The sequence below is a fragment of the Narcine bancroftii genome, chromosome 1, assembly GCF_036971445.1.
Source record: "Narcine bancroftii isolate sNarBan1 chromosome 1, sNarBan1.hap1, whole genome shotgun sequence".
Classification (NCBI taxonomy): domain Eukaryota; kingdom Metazoa; phylum Chordata; class Chondrichthyes; order Torpediniformes; family Narcinidae; genus Narcine; species Narcine bancroftii.
In genome coordinates this window covers 291,689,783-291,705,531 of record NC_091469.1, presented here as the reverse complement: position 1 = coordinate 291,705,531, position 15,749 = coordinate 291,689,783, and the positions used below count along the sequence as shown (strand labels likewise).

The 15,749-nt window shown below is 40.7% G+C and overlaps 1 protein-coding gene across 7 annotated transcripts in view; it reads right to left on the bottom strand.

Moving 5' to 3' along the window:
• Positions 1-15,749, bottom strand: part of phrf1 (PHD and ring finger domains 1) — a 110,074-nt gene that overhangs the window by 78,414 nt on the left and 15,911 nt on the right. For 2 of the 7 annotated variants that reach the window (XM_069903877.1, XM_069903922.1), the window contains exons 1-2: positions 14,116-14,212; positions 1,297-1,413 (exon numbers count right to left, since the gene is read on the bottom strand). In XM_069903877.1, coding sequence (XP_069759978.1) covers positions 1,297-1,390 — 94 coding nt within the window. In that variant the 5' untranslated portion in view covers positions 1,391-1,413; positions 14,116-14,212. The other 5 variants (XM_069903897.1, XM_069903888.1, XM_069903912.1 and 2 more) reach the window with 5 other exon arrangements.

Here is a 15,749-nt window from a genome sequence, read left to right as displayed (position 1 = left end):
ATTTGGGGGAATTTCTTCACACAGAGTAGTGTGGAACAAACTGCCAGCTAAAGATGGACAGATACGTGGATGGGAGGGATATAGAAGGTTATGGAATGGATGCACATCAGTGGGACTAGGCAGATTGATAATCCAGCACAGATTAGAAGGACCGAAGGGCCTGTTTTTCCTGTGGTGTTCCTATGGCTCTAAAAAGGTAGAGTGAAGAGAGTGAAGCTGCTGGGACTCTAGTTTGGATAAGAGGGGACATGAATTTGAGAGATATGGGGACTGACAAAGGCTGCGAGGAGACAGCGGGGCAGTGGGATCAACGTAGGTAATGACAAGGTGTTGTCGGGAGAGAGCGGGGCAGAGGGATGAGTGTGGGGACTAACACAGGGCTGGCGGGAGAGAGTAGAGCAGTGGGATTAGTGTGAGAACTGATACAGTGCTGTCGTGAGACACTGAACATCACAGCCTAGACAAAATTCAAAGTATAGAACGGATTCAAAGCATTGTAATTTTGAAAAATCGTGAGTTGGACCATCATAAATTGGAGACTATCTATACAGTGCCAGTGACCTGGGTTTGAATCTAGTACTGCCTGTAAGGAGTTTTATAATTCCCCCTATGTCTGTGAGGGTTTCCTCCGAGTGCTCTGGTTTCCTATCACTCTTCAAAACATAATAAGGTTGTCGATTAATTGGGTGTGATTGGGTAGCATGGGCTCATGCTATATGTCTAAATTAAATTAAAAAATGAAATTATGAGGGCTAGGTGATAGTACAGATTCTATCACCAATGTGTATATGTATATATGTACAGATGGTAGTGTAGGATGACTGTGATTGGCTGAGAGTGTAGCCACACCTACTGGCAGGTCTTAAAGGATTGCTCCTAGGTCATTCTGGACTGGTCAACCTACTTGTGATATGCTTCAGTCTTTTAGTTAATAAAAGCCTTGGTTTGGATCAACAAGTCTTTGGTTCTTTAGACGCGCATTACAGGCTATAGATAGATTAGATGGCAGGGAACTGTCCTCCACATCAGGAGTAGATAAATTATTGATTTACAGTAAGGGATTAGAAGGTATTGGAGGACCTTTTTAAACCCAGAGTGGTGAGCACCAACACACTGCCTGAAAGAATGGAGGAAACAGAGGTGCTGATTGACTTGAGAAGTGTCCAGATGAGCATTTGAATCACCTGGGTCTAGATGGCCATGGGCTCAGTTATGAAAAGTGGAATTAATTATGGATGGACATCCACATGTCAGCATTAATGAGATGGGTTGAGTGGCCTGTTTCTGTGACATTACCTTCATCGCTGAAAATGGAGAAAGTTTCCCGCTTCCGCTGTGCTTTTCCCAGTGCTGCATTTCTATTAATCGGCTCATCCTGATCCTCATCCATGGTTACATTCAGAAATGAGATGTCTGCAAAGAAACAAAACTTCTATCAATTAAAAGTCAGCCAAAGAACCGACCAAAAGCAACTTGTAAAGTTGCAGGGAGGCCAGAGGAAGCAGATGCCTCTTTCAAAGGTAAACAAGAAAATCTGAAGATGATGGGGTGCAGTGCCATACACAAAAAATTATGAAGAAACTCAGCAGGTCACACAGCATCCAGAGAAAGTAAAAGGCAGTTTCAGGCCTGAACCTTTTGTCAGGCTGAAATTCAGGCAGGCACCCAAATAAAAAGGTTGGGGTGGGGTAGAGAGAGAAGGGAAAGGAACAAAAGCTAAGAGGTAATAGGTGGATACAGGTGATAGGGTAGAAGAGAAAGAATCTGAGAAATTATAGGGGAGAGGACAGAGAGATAAGAAAGATGACTCTCTGATAGGAGGTGAGAAGGGGAGGGAAGCTGGAGGAAGGAAAACACAGGAGTGAGATAAAGAGAGAGTCTGGATGATGGGATTAACCAAAATTAGAGACCTCAATATTGATGCTGTCTGGTTGGACACTGCTGAGACGGAATACAAAGCACTCTTCCTCCATTTTATGGTTGAGGCCATCCGGTGGTACTTTTTTAATTTTTTTTTATTTTTCAAACTGTGAACCATATCAATCAAAATACATACAAAGATTTCCCTCTTAAATATACAGTGTCATTTTCACCCGTTATTTCCCCACTCCCTTCCCTCCCATCTTCCCATCCCCTCCAAACCCATTAAACGTTCAACATATACAATACAATAAAACCATTAAACAATGTCATCATACAATGAAAATAAAGAAGAAAATTGTGTCATCTACTTTTACACATTGGATCAAGTCATTTTGTATTCTTATCATTTTTGGGAGTAGAGGTCCGAGACAAGCCCTTTCTGTTGTGTTCCATGTATGGCTCCTAAATTTGTTCAAATAATGTGACTTTATTTTTTAAATTATGTTATGTTTTCCAATGGAATACATTTATTCATTTCCATATACCATTGCTGCATTCTCAGGCTCTCTACTGATTTCCAAGTTGACGTTATACATTTTTTTGCTACAGCTCAGGCTATCATAATAAATCTTTTTTGCGCTTCATCCAGTTTGAGGCCTAATTCTTTACTTCTTATATTACTTAGTGCTGTGTTCTCGCACCAACCCTCTTTTCAATCTTCTTCAGCATGATGCTGAACCAAGCCATGAAAGACCCCAACAATGAAGACGCTGTTTACATCCGGTACCGCACGGATGGCAGCCTCTTCAATCTGAGGCGCCTGCAAGCTCACACCAAGACACAAGAGCAACTTGTCCGTGAACTACTCTTTGCAGACGATGCCACTTTAGTTGCCCATTCAGAGCCAGCTCTTCAGCGCTTGACGTCCTGCTTTGCGGAAACTGCCAAAATGTTTGGCCTGGAAGTCAGCCTGAAGAAAACTGAGGTCCTCCATCAGCCAGCTCCCCACCATGACTACCAGCCCCCCCACATCTCCATCGGGCACACAAAACTCAAAACGGTCAACCAGTTTACCTATCTCGGCTGCACCATTTCATCAGATGCAAGGATCGACAATGAGATAGACAACAGACTCGCCAAGGCAAATAGCGCCTTTGGAAGACTACACAAAAGAGTCTGGAAAAACAACCAACTGAAAAACCTCACAAAGATAAGGGTATACAGAGTCGTTGTCATACCCACACTCCTGTTCGGCTCTGAATCATGGGTCCTCTACCGGCACCACCTACGGCTCCTAGAACGCTTCCACCAGCGTTGTCTCCGCTCCATCCTCAACATCCATTGGAGCGCTTTCATCCCTAACGTCGAAGTACTCGAGATGGCAGAGGTCGACAGCATCGAGTCCACGCTGCTGAAGATCCAGCTGCGCTGGATGGGTCACGTCTCCAGAATGGAGGACCATCGCCTTCCCAAGATCGTGTTATATGGCGAGCTCTCCACTGGCCACCGTGACAGAGGTGCACCAAAGAAAAGGTACAAGGACTGCCTAAAGAAATCTCTTGGTGCTTGCCACATTGACCACCGCCAGTGGGCTGATAACACCTCAAACCGTGCATCTTGGCGCCTCACAGTTTGGCGGGCAGCAACCTCCTTTGAAGAAGACCGCAGAGCCCACCTCACTGACAAAAGGCAAAGGAGGAAAAACCCAACACCCAACCCCAACCAACCAATTTTCCCCTGCAACCGCTGCAACCGTGTCTGCCTGTCCCACATCGGACTTGTCAGCCACAAACGAGCCTGCAGCTGACGTGGACTTTTACCCCCTCCATAAATCTTCGTCCGCGAAGCCAAGCCAAAGAAAAAAAAAAAGAAGATATTACTTAGAAGAAAGATCTCTGGATTTTTTGGTATGTTGTTTTTTGTCATTTTATTTAATACCATATAACCACTTACAGCACAGAACAGGCCAGTTCGGCCCTACTAGTCCATGCCGTAGCAAATCCCCACCCTCCTAGTCCCACTGACCAGCACCCGGTCCATACCCCTCTAGTCCCCTCCTATCCATGTAACGAGCCAGTCTTTCCTTAAATGTAACCAATGATCCCGCCTCGACCATGTCTGCCGGAAGCTCATTCCACATCCCCACCACCCTCTGCGTAAAGAAATTTCCCCTCATGTTCCCCTTATAATTTTCCCCTTCAATCTTAAACCATGTCCTCTAGTTTGAATCTCCCCCACTCTTAATTGAAAAAGCCTATCCACATTTACTCTGTCTGTCCCTTTTAAAATCTTAAACACCTCTATCAAGTCCCCTCTCAATCTTCTACGCTCCAGAGAAAAAAGCTCCAGTCTGCACAACCTTTCCCTGTAACTCAGACCCTGAAATCCTGTCAACATTCTCGTGAACCTTCTCTGTACTCTCTCTATTTTGTTTATATCTTTCCTATAACTTGGTGACCAAAACTGTATACAGTACTCCAAATTTGGCTTCACCAATGCCTTGTACAATTTCATCATAACCTCCCTACTCTTGAATTCAATACTCCGATTTATGAAGGCCAACATTCCAAATGCCTTCTTCACCACACCATCTACCTGAGTATCAGCCTTGAGGGTACTATTTACCATAACTCCTAAATTCCTTTGTTGCTCTGCACTCCTCAATTGTCTACCATTCAATGTATATGACCTATTTAAATTTGCCTTTCCAAAATGTAGCACCTCACATTTATCTGTATTAACCTGATTTAGATCTTCCCAAAACTTTTTAACTTTCTCACATGCCCAAATTGCATGTACTGTTGTTCCCATTTCCTTCTTATAGCGAAAACATCTATCTGATAATGTTGGATCCCATTTATTTAACTTTTGGGGCGTGATATATAACCTGTGTAACCAATTATACTGTATCATGCATATCCTTGTGTTTATTATATTCTTCATAGTTCCAGAGTATAACTTTTCCCATGTTTCATTTTTTATCTTTATGTTTAAATCTTTTTCCCACTTGTTTGGGTTTATAGCTTATTTCATCATTTTCCTTCTCTTGCCGCTTGATGTACATGTTCATTATAAATCTTTTTATTATCATTGTGTATGTAATCACATATTCAAAGCTGCTTCCTTCTGGAAATCTCAGTTTGTTTCCCAATTTATCCTTTAAGTAGGTTTTCAGTTGATGGTATGCAAACATTGTACCATGAGTTATTCCATATTTGTACTTCATTTGTTCAAATTATAATAAATTAATTCCCAAAACACAATTTTCTATTCTTTTGATTCCTTTTCTCTCCCATTCTCTAAAGGAAAGGTTATCTATTGTAAAAGGGATTAGAGGATTTTGCGTCAATAATAATTTTGGTATTTGGTCATTTGTTTTTTTTTTCCTTTCTAAATTAATCTTCTTCCATATATTGAGTAAATGATGCAATACTGGTGAGCTTTTACATCGTATCAGCTTTTCATCCCACTTATAAAGTATATGTTCCGGTACCTTCGCCCCTATTTTATCTAGCTCTATCTTAGTCCAATCTGGTTTTTCCCTTGTATGATAAAAATCTGATAAATACCTTAATTGTGCTGCTCTATAATAATTTTTAAAGTTTGGTAAATGCAAACCACCTTGGTTGTACCTCGCTGTTAATTTATCTAACGCTATCCTCAGTTTCCCCCCTTTCCATAAAAATTTCCTTATTATTCTCTTTAGTTTATTAAAGAATTTCTCTGTTAAGGGAATTGGTAACGATTGAAATAAGTATTGTATCCTTGGGAAGACATTCATTTTAATACAATTTACCCTCCCTATCAACGTTAATGGTAATTCTTTCCAATGATCTAAGTCATCCTGCAATTTCTTTATTAGTGGCTGATAATTTAATTTGTACAGGTGACTTAAATTATTATCTAATCTAATACCTAGGTATCAGATTGCTTGTGTTTGCCATTTAAATGGTGATTCTTTTTTAAATTCTGTATAATCCACATTACTCATTGGCATCACTTCACTTTTATTTGTGTTGATCTTGTACCCCGATATTTCTCCATATTCCTTCAATTTCTTATGTAGTTCTTTTATTGATATTTCTGGTTCTGTTAAGTATACTATGATGTTATCTGCAAATAAACTGATTTTATACTGCTTCTCCTTTATTTTTATCCCTTTTATTTTATTTTCTGTTCTTATCAGTTCTGCCAATGGTTCTATTGCTAAAGCAAACAGTGAGGGAGATAGTGGACTCCCCCGCCTAGTTGACCTACTTAATTTAAATTGGCTCGATACATATCCATTTACTGATACCTTCACCAATGATCCATTATATAATGTTTTAATCCAATTAATATATTTTTCTGGTAGACTGAACCTCTGTAGTACTTTGAATAAATAATTCCATTCTACCCTGTAAAGGCTTTTTCTGCATCTAAAGCTACAGCCACTGTTAGCTTCTTATTTCCTTGAACTACATGAGTTAGATTAATAAATTTACAGACATTATCCACTGTTCGTCTTTTCTTAATAAATCCAGTTTAATCTTGTTTTACTATTTTTGGTACAAAGTTGGCCAATCTGTTTGCTAATAGTTTTGCTATTATCTTATCATCTGAATTAAGTAGAGATATTGGTCTATATGATGCTGGTGTTAGTGGATCCTTCCCCGTCTTTGGTATGACTGTAATTATTGCTGTCTTACATGAATCTGGCAAACCTGAGGCCATGGGTAGACAAGTCAGTGTGGGAATGGGTTGTGGAATTGAAGTGGTTGGACATTGTGAGGTCCTTGCTATTGCAGCAGACAGTGAAGGTATTCATCGAAGCAATCTCCTAGTCAACCTTATAAAACACTAGCAGTGGTGCTAAGTGGGGAAATGGATCAGCTTATGATTAAATGATGGGGCAGACTCAATGGGCTGAATGGCCTATTTCTGCTCCTATGTCATGGTCGTAGTGTAGAAGGGCAGAAAGTTCAGCATGGACCCAGTGGGCCAAGTGACTCATTCCTGTGCTGTTCAACCCCATGACTGCACAACACAATCAGCTTAGTGATACATCTCCGGTCCCTTCAAATCTTCACAGTTCAGTGAGGTGAAATAATCACCACTTAGTTCCAACTACACTCTCAAGATACTTTCACCCAAAGAACACATTAATGCACATACCTCACTCATCCACATGGCTGCAGAGTATGCCATCTTGCTACTCACCTCATATGCTCTGACACCATCGCAGTTTGGTGCAATCGGATAAACTGCCAACACCAATGGCTCTATGAATCAAAATCACCTCCAGTAAAACAAATGAAGTTTTATCAAACAATTTCTAAATATTTATAAACAAAGCATGCAGACACCATCTTAAAGGAATTTTAATGTAAAAGCTCCCAGAGCAGTCACTCATCTATACAATCCAGGACAATAAATCAGTGCACTACCACAAGTCAACAGTGATCTGATAACACAATGTGACAACCCAATGGATATCCAATCTGAAAGATATCATCCTTCCAAATTGGATGTGTCAAGAGGCAACATCTCACGCTGTAGCAATGAATGAGTGAGGCTAGTCATCAAGATTACAGACGTAACCCAGTTTCACTGGTGATTCAAACATTAATCATCGAGTTGTATAGCAAGGAAACAGGTCCTTTGGCCCAATGCACCCATTCTGACCAGTCCATTCCCAGCTAGTCCCATTTTCCTGCATTTGACTCATATCATTCTAAACCTTTAGTTTGTGTAATCATAGAAATTATATACACAGCTAAAGTAAGCCAAACAAGTATCACTTCCCAACACAACTAGGGCCTTCAAAGTGCTAACACTTCCACTGCTCATCCAAGTGTGAATTTTGCAGATGATGCAAAAACAGTGGTGCTGTGAATTGCAAGGAAGATTGTCCAAGGCTACAGGAGGCTACAGATCAGATGGAAAGTTGGGTGGAGTGTTCGGAGATGGAATTTAATCCTGACAAGAGCAATGTGATACATCTTATGAAGTCAAATAGGGTTCGGAGAAATTCAGCAAATGCTCAAGCACTAAAGAATGCAGATGAACATGAACATCTTGGGGACCCAAGTCCATAGTTGTCTGTGAAAGGTAACGCAGGTAGATAGGGTGGTTAAGGCATCATTTAGCATGATTGCCTCTTCAGGTCGAACCACAGAAGATAAAAATTGGGAGATTACACTACAACTTTACAAACACTGGTCATACTGCAATTGGAATAGTGTGCAATTCCAGTCACCACACTATGACTGTGCTGGAGAGAATGCTGAAGAGATTCACCAGAATGTTGCAAGAATTGAAGGACTTTATGGGGAATGATTGTACAGGCTGAGAACAAAGGAGGCTAAGGGTGACTTAAACATAAAATTATGAAAGGCATGGATAATCAAAATCGATTTTCCCATGACGTCAGCATCAAAAACAGAGAAAACAAAGCACAAGTTTCAAGTTTAGAGGAAGCAGTTTGAAAAGGGATCTCAGGGGCAAAGTTTTTTTTTGGTTGGTATCTGAAATCAGGAGATATTTAGACAGATACGTAAATACACATAGCATAGACAAGGGAAAAGGGATTATTGTAGATGGTCAAATGGGTCAGCATGGACATGATAAACCAAAAGGCCTGTTTCTGTGCTCCACAACATAAATATCAATGATTTATTTTATACAAATTTTTCAAGTCATTTCCATTTTGATCCCCAAATACTTTATCCCATTTTTCGGCCATATAAATTGCATATTTCTTTGACAATTTGTATAATCCCCATCAATTAAAGGCATAATCTCACTCTTATCCCAATTTATTTTATACCCAGAAACCATCCCATAATCTTCCAGTTGTAAATGCAACCTTTGAAAAGAAGTTTCCAGTTCTGTCAGATATGTTAGTATATCATCTGCAATCAGACTAATCTTATGTTCATCTTGGTCAATCCTGAACCCCTTAATGTCTGGATCCCATCAAATAATTTCCACCAAATGTTCTATAGCCAATAACGAAAAGAGCCAGAGATAATGGACATTCTTGTCTACTAGATCTGGGCAATGGGAATGTTGGAGATACTTGACGATTCTTCGCAACTCTGGCCTTAGGTTCATTATATAGGGCTCAAATCCAGTTTATAAAATGTTGACCTAATCCAAATGTCTCCAGTACTTTACATTTTTAAAAAATCCCACTCTACTCTATCAAAAGCCTTTTCCGCATCCAAGGCAACTGCCACACTCAAATCTTCTCTTTTCTGGGCCAAATAAATTAAACTAAGCAATCTTGTTACATTATCTGCTGATTGCTTTTTCTTTACAAATCCTGTTTAGTCCTTATTTATTAATTTTGGCAAAAATTTCACGAATCTTTGGCTAGTATTTTATAGTTCATATTCAACAAGGAAATCAGCCTATGTGATGATGGGTTAATAGATCCTTATCTTTTTTGGGAATTACCATCATTATTGCTGTTGGGAAAGAACCTGGCAAGGTATGTGATCCAACACCTCCATAAAAAGAGGCATTAACAAATCCTTCAATTCTTTATAAAATTCCAGCAGAAAATCATCCTCGCTGGGAGATCTCTTAACATGCAATGAATTCAATGCCTCCTCTATCTCCAATGGAGTAAAAGATGCACTTAGTTCCATCTGCTCAACCAAATCCAAATTTTGGAAAACCAATTGTGACAAATAATCATTTATTTTATTAATATCTCTTTGGGATTCCAATTTATATTATTTGGAATAGAATGATTTGAAAGCCTCATTAATTTCCTGTGATTGATAAGAAATTCTCTGGCTTCTGTTTCAATTGCATTAATTGTAGGAGAGACCTATTCTGTTTCCACTTGCCAAAATATGAGTTTCTCCCAGCTCATAGTGCCTTTGTTTTGTTCTCATTATTGCTTTCTCTATCTTATAGGTTTGTAATGTATTATACTCGAGCTTTTTATTAATAAGTTCTCTTTGTTTCTGTTCTGAGCTCCTCATCTGCAGGTCTTTCTACAAATGATGCATCTCATTCCAATTTGTCTACCTCCCTTGTATATTCTTTTTTAATGCTTGAGGTATAACCAATTATTTGACCCCTTAAATAAGCTTTTAAAGTGTCCCACATAGTAAACTTATTAAACAATAATGACTTGAAAAATTTGTATAAAATGAATTACCTCCCCTAGCTTAAAAAGATTGAGGAAGATTTAAATAAATGGGTAACTCTTCCGATAACTTTGATCAGAAGAGTTAACTGCATTAAAATGAATATATTTCCTTGTATACAGTACCTCTTTCAGTCTCTTCCAATACCATTACCATAGAAGTTTGAATGTTAGGAAGTTTAATTGGAAAGGTTGGTTAGCCAGAGTCTCCATGAAAAAATTAACTTGAAAATACCATATGGGGGGGGTTTGCAACTCCCAAATTTTAAATATTACTATTGGGCGGCCCAGATGAAATTTGTCACTTTCCTCTTTGACAGAAGAGACAAGTCTTCATGGGTAGAAATTGAAATGCACAAAGTCGGAGCAAGAGTAGCAGAAAATCTTATAGATCTATTTCTGGTGAAAAGGAAGCATCTTTAACAAAGTATATTTTGAATATTTGGTACAAATTGAATAATTTAATTGGATCAAACGGAAAAGTATCTCCAAAAATATCCTTGACTCAAAACAGATAAATTCTTTCAACAACGGATAATAAAATTCTACATAAAGGGATCAGGTATGTGGGAGATTGTTATCTGCAAGGGCAACTAATGTCATTTGAATAGTTAAAAATAAATACAATGTTCTTAAAAATACAATCTTCTGCTTCTTTCAATTAAGAGTTTTTTTTCAGAGATGAATTAGGACCGACCATGATGTTAAGAGAGTGCAGTGAAACAGAGATTCTGATTTGAAAGGGGAACATCTTCCTTACTTCAGTCGGGCACTCCAAAGCGGGAGTAATATAAATCAAAACAAAGATGGGAATCAGACTTGAATATTAGTATTGGAGATGGATAAGAACTTATCTAACAATTTATGTCAGGACTGCATGACCAATACAATTAATGTAAGATGTAGATTGGTAGAATACAATTTTTTGCATCAGCTATATCTAACAATGAAAGCCAACATCTCATTTTTGTGATTCATGCACAAGCACTGACTGGTCTCTTTAATAGCTTGTTGAAGCTTTCACCGTTTACGATTTACTATTTTACTTTCCACAGTAGATGATCTCACATTTGCCAACATGGCACCCCATCTGCCAGAGCCTTGCCCATTTCACTTAATCCATCAATATCTCAATGTCATAAGTATAAACTACAGATCACTTTACAGAGACATCCTCTATGAAATTTGCTTTTTCCACTCAATTTATTGTCCTCAGCAACCTTAGACAAGCTATACTTGATCTCCTCCTCAAATCATTTATGTACAGTGTCCTCCATAATGTTTGGGACAAAGACATTTTTTCCTTTATTTGCCCGTGTTCCACAGTTTTAAATTTGTAATCAAACAATTCACAAGTGATTAAAGTGCACATTCCAGATTTTATTAAAAGTTATTTGTATACATTTTGGTTTGACCATGTAGAAATTACAGCACTGTTTATACATGGTTCCCCCATTTCAGGACATCATAATGGTCGGGTCCTTTGGCTTCACAAGTGTTTGTGATTACTCAGGTATGTTTAATTGCTTCATTGGTGCTAGGCTAGGCTTGCTTTGAAGCTTTTGAGTCTGACACCTTTGGAGTCTGTAGTTGCCATGTTTCAACATGAGGAGCAGAGTTGTGCCAATGAAAGACAAAGAAGCCAATGAGGCTGTAAAACAAGAATAAAACAGTAAGAGACATCACCCAAACCTTAGGATTACCAAATTGAACTGTTTGGAACATCATTAGGAAGGTAGAGCGTACTGGTGAGCTCAGTAATCACAAAGAGTCTGGTATTCCGAGGAAGACCTCACCTGCTGCTGACAGAAGAATTCTCATCAAAATGAAGAAAGATTCCCAAACACCTGTCTGACAGATCAGAAACATTCAGGAGGCAGGTGTGGATGTGTCAGTAACTACTATTTGCAGAAGACTTCGAAAGACAGAGGCGACACTGCAAGAAGCAAACCACTAGTTGGCCACAGAAACAGGATGGCCAGATTACAGTTTGCCAACAAGTATTTAAAAGAGTCTTCAGAATTCTGGAACAAGGTCTTGTGGACAGATGAGACCAAGATTAACCTGCATCAGAGTAAAGAGTAGTGGCATAAAGGAATTGCCCAATATCTAAAGCATACCACCCCATCTGTGAAAAATGGTGGTGAGGGTGTTCTGACCTGGGCATGTATGGCTGTCATAGGAATTGGTGCATTTATCTTCATTGATGATGTTGCAGCTGATCGAAGTAGCAACATGAAATATGATGTGCATAAAAATATTTTATCTGCTCAAGCTTGAGAAAATGCCCCCAAACTCATTAACAGCACTTCATCCTACAGCATGACAGTGATCCCAAACATACCGATAAAGCAACAAAGGAGTTTTTCAAAGCTAACAACTGGAAAATTCTTGAATGGCCAAGTCATCCACCCGATCTAAATCCAACTGAGTATGCCTTCCATATGCAGAAGAGAAAACCTAAGGGAACAAGCCCCCTAAACAAGCAGGAGCTGAATATGTCTGCAGTAGAGGCCTGGCAAAGCATCACCGGAGAAGATAACACCTGGTGATGTCTATGAATCACAGATTTCAAGCTGTCATTGCAGGCAAGGGATATGCAGTGAAGTACTGAACGTGACTAGTTTAATATACATACCATTGCTATGTCCCAAATATCATGGTCCCTGAAATGAGGGGACTATGTGTAAAAAGTGCTATAATTTCTACATGGTCAAACCAAAATGTACACAAATACCCTTTAATAAAACCTGGAATGTGCACTTTAATCAGATGTAAATTGATTACAAATTTAAAACTGTGGAGCACAGGGGCAAATAAAGGAAAAAGCATCGACCCCTGCGGCACTCCATTCACCACTGATTGCCATCCAGAGAAACATCTATTTAATTCTACTCAGTGAACCAAAACATTACCCCAAACTGCTTTTGTAAGGCACCTTACTGAATGCCTTTTGGAAATCAAGAATATCACATCCACCTTTCCCTCTATCCATTATTCTCAATTGTATCCTCAAAGAACTCCAGTAAATTAGCTAAACATGCACTGCCCCATGCTGTGTCCACCTGATGGAACAATTTCTATCTAAATCTCTTGTTATTTCTTCCTTTTAAAGCTTTTCCCCAACTATAGCTATTAGTTACCACAGACAAGAGTACAACATGGTTGCTAGGATGGCTTGTCTGTCAAATGAGGAGAGATTGAGTAGTCCTGGACTCTATTGCCTATTGAGAGGTGACCACGTTGAAATATTCAAACTTCATAGCAGGCTTTACAAGCTGGATGTGGAGATGTTTCCCTCAATGAAGGGTTTAACCATGGGGCGTAATTTGAGAATAACAGATACACCATTAAGGAACAAAATGAAGAGAAAGTTCTTCAACCAATCACATTTTAAATTTAGGCCCAGGAGACCTTGCTGCCCAAATAGTACTGGATCTTTGGAATTCTCTACCCTGGTGGGGCAGACACTGAATGTATTCAAAAGACAAAGATGTCTAGGTAACAGATCAGCCATGATCTTGTTGAATACATGAGCCGTATGGATGACCTACTTTTGTATTTCATGTTTCTTTTTATTCTGATGCTACCGTTAACTTCAAAGGGAAAGCGGATAAATAGAGTATTATTTTGAGTGCTGGTCGGGAAGAAATTGATCTAGAAAGAGCCAGCAGAGACCCGTTTTGTGCTGCAAGATTGGGATCTCACAGTAGGTACACATTGTATAATTTAGAACATACATAATGAGAGGAGGCCATTCAGTCAAGCCGATCCTGTTCCTCGTCATCAGCCTGATCGCAGGAACAGGCTTGAAGGATATTTAATGTGGAACCCTGTGAGTTCAATCGGCCCCCCCTTCAATAAACTGTCTGCAAACGGAGACACACAAGGAGAGTGCATGAGTGTGGCCCCATGAGAGAGGCTGTGGGTGAGCACAGGGGCCGAGGCCCGGAGAAAACCTCCCGTATAAGGGCCCAGAGACCGCCGGAGATCTCCCGTCCTCGGGCCCGGGACACTGCAGGATTTCACCCTTGTCCTCCCCGCCTGTACGGCCCGGGCCCAGCCTGTCTTTCCCGCGGCCGCTGCTGTGAGCGCGTTCTCCCAGTCACCTGGGCGGTGTAGGCCGCAGGCTGCGCCGTGCCTCAGGCAGCGCTCGGGCCTTGCTCCGCACCCTCGGCCAGTCGCCGCCGTCGTCTCACCCGTCCCCACGCACCTCCTGCCGCTCCAGCGCCCCGGGTCTAGAAACTCCCGGACCGCTTGATCCGCCTGTCAGCCGCCTCACGACCCTCAGCGAACGCAGCACAGAATGAGCGGGGCCGCCGGAGACGGCCGAGTGGGCCGCCGGAGATAGCCGAGGAGGGCCGCCGGAGAAAGCCGAGCCTGGCAAGTCAAAAGAACGGAGTGATTGGTCGTGCTGAGTATGACGTGTGGCGAAGCCTCGGAAAGAGCCGAGCGGAGCTCCCTCTGCTGACCGAGAGGGCTCTTCGCCCCTCGCCAGCGTTTACCAAATGCCCGTCTTTCCTAGTTCCACAAACATCTTTGCAGCAACCAGTTTTAGCCTCCTGAGGAAAATGATACCGGGTTTATTTTCAATATCTATATGCATAGAAATTCCTACTTATTGCATGTAAAAAAGCCTGCAATAGCATACATTAAATTAAAAAGAGACCAATAAGCACAGGATAAGTAATAAATATTTACAGAACAACTGAGAAGGCCAGATTTGAGGTAGTTATACTTCATTAGACTTCTCCTGCAGCCAACACATGGAAGCAACTGTGAAGGACGCACACCAAAGTTGATTATGTATTGCCATATAAAGTACCCTGTGTGACCAGCTGAGTTTCTCCAGCTTTGTGTGTTTTTATTTCAACCATGGTGCCTGCAGACTTTCATATTTTACTTCCACCAACGCCTGGCATGTTGTCGGATACTCTATCAAGCTTCTACTGATGCACTGTGGAAAGTATACTAGATGGTTGCATTGCTGCCTGGTTTGGCAATTCGAGTGGTGAGGAGCACAGAAGTTTGCAGAAGTTAGTGAACATAGTTAGGTCCATCTGCTGCAGATGTCCTCAAGGAGGCAGCCAACATCATAAAGGACCCCCATTTCCCCCTGGTCACAACCCCTTCTTACTTCATTTTCTATAGTGCCTATGAGTGTTGCAGTTTTGGAACTAATGATATTTGGATGAGATGTAAATGTTGCAGCTGGAGGGGTTGCTCTGATCCCGAACAATTGTCACAACACAACTAATGCCAAACACAGAGATGCATAATCATACAGCATGGAAACACGCTCTTCGGCCCAACTTGCCCATGCTGACCAAAACATCCTACTCCCACCTGCCTATGTTTGGCTCAGAACCTTCTAAACCAGCCGTTCTCAACTTTTTTTTTGGCTATGGCCTCTTTATGACTCTACTCAAAGTTTATGGCCTCCTTCCCTGTGAAGCAGTCAAGTTTAGTTGGTTTTGACTTTCTCCTACAGACTAAATAGAAAACAAAAAATTATTTCAGTCTGTGCCACCACCTCCCCCCCCCCACTTAAATGTGCTGCGGCCCCCAGAGGAAAGGCATATGGTCCCCAATCTCTAAACCCATCCTATCCATGCATTCATCAAAATGTTTCTTAAATATTAAACATTAAAAATAGACAGTGGGAAGAATAGAGGGGGCAGGGTAATGTGGAGTGGGAGGCACGGAGAGGAGGGGGCAGGGTGACGGGGTGGGAGACAGGGTG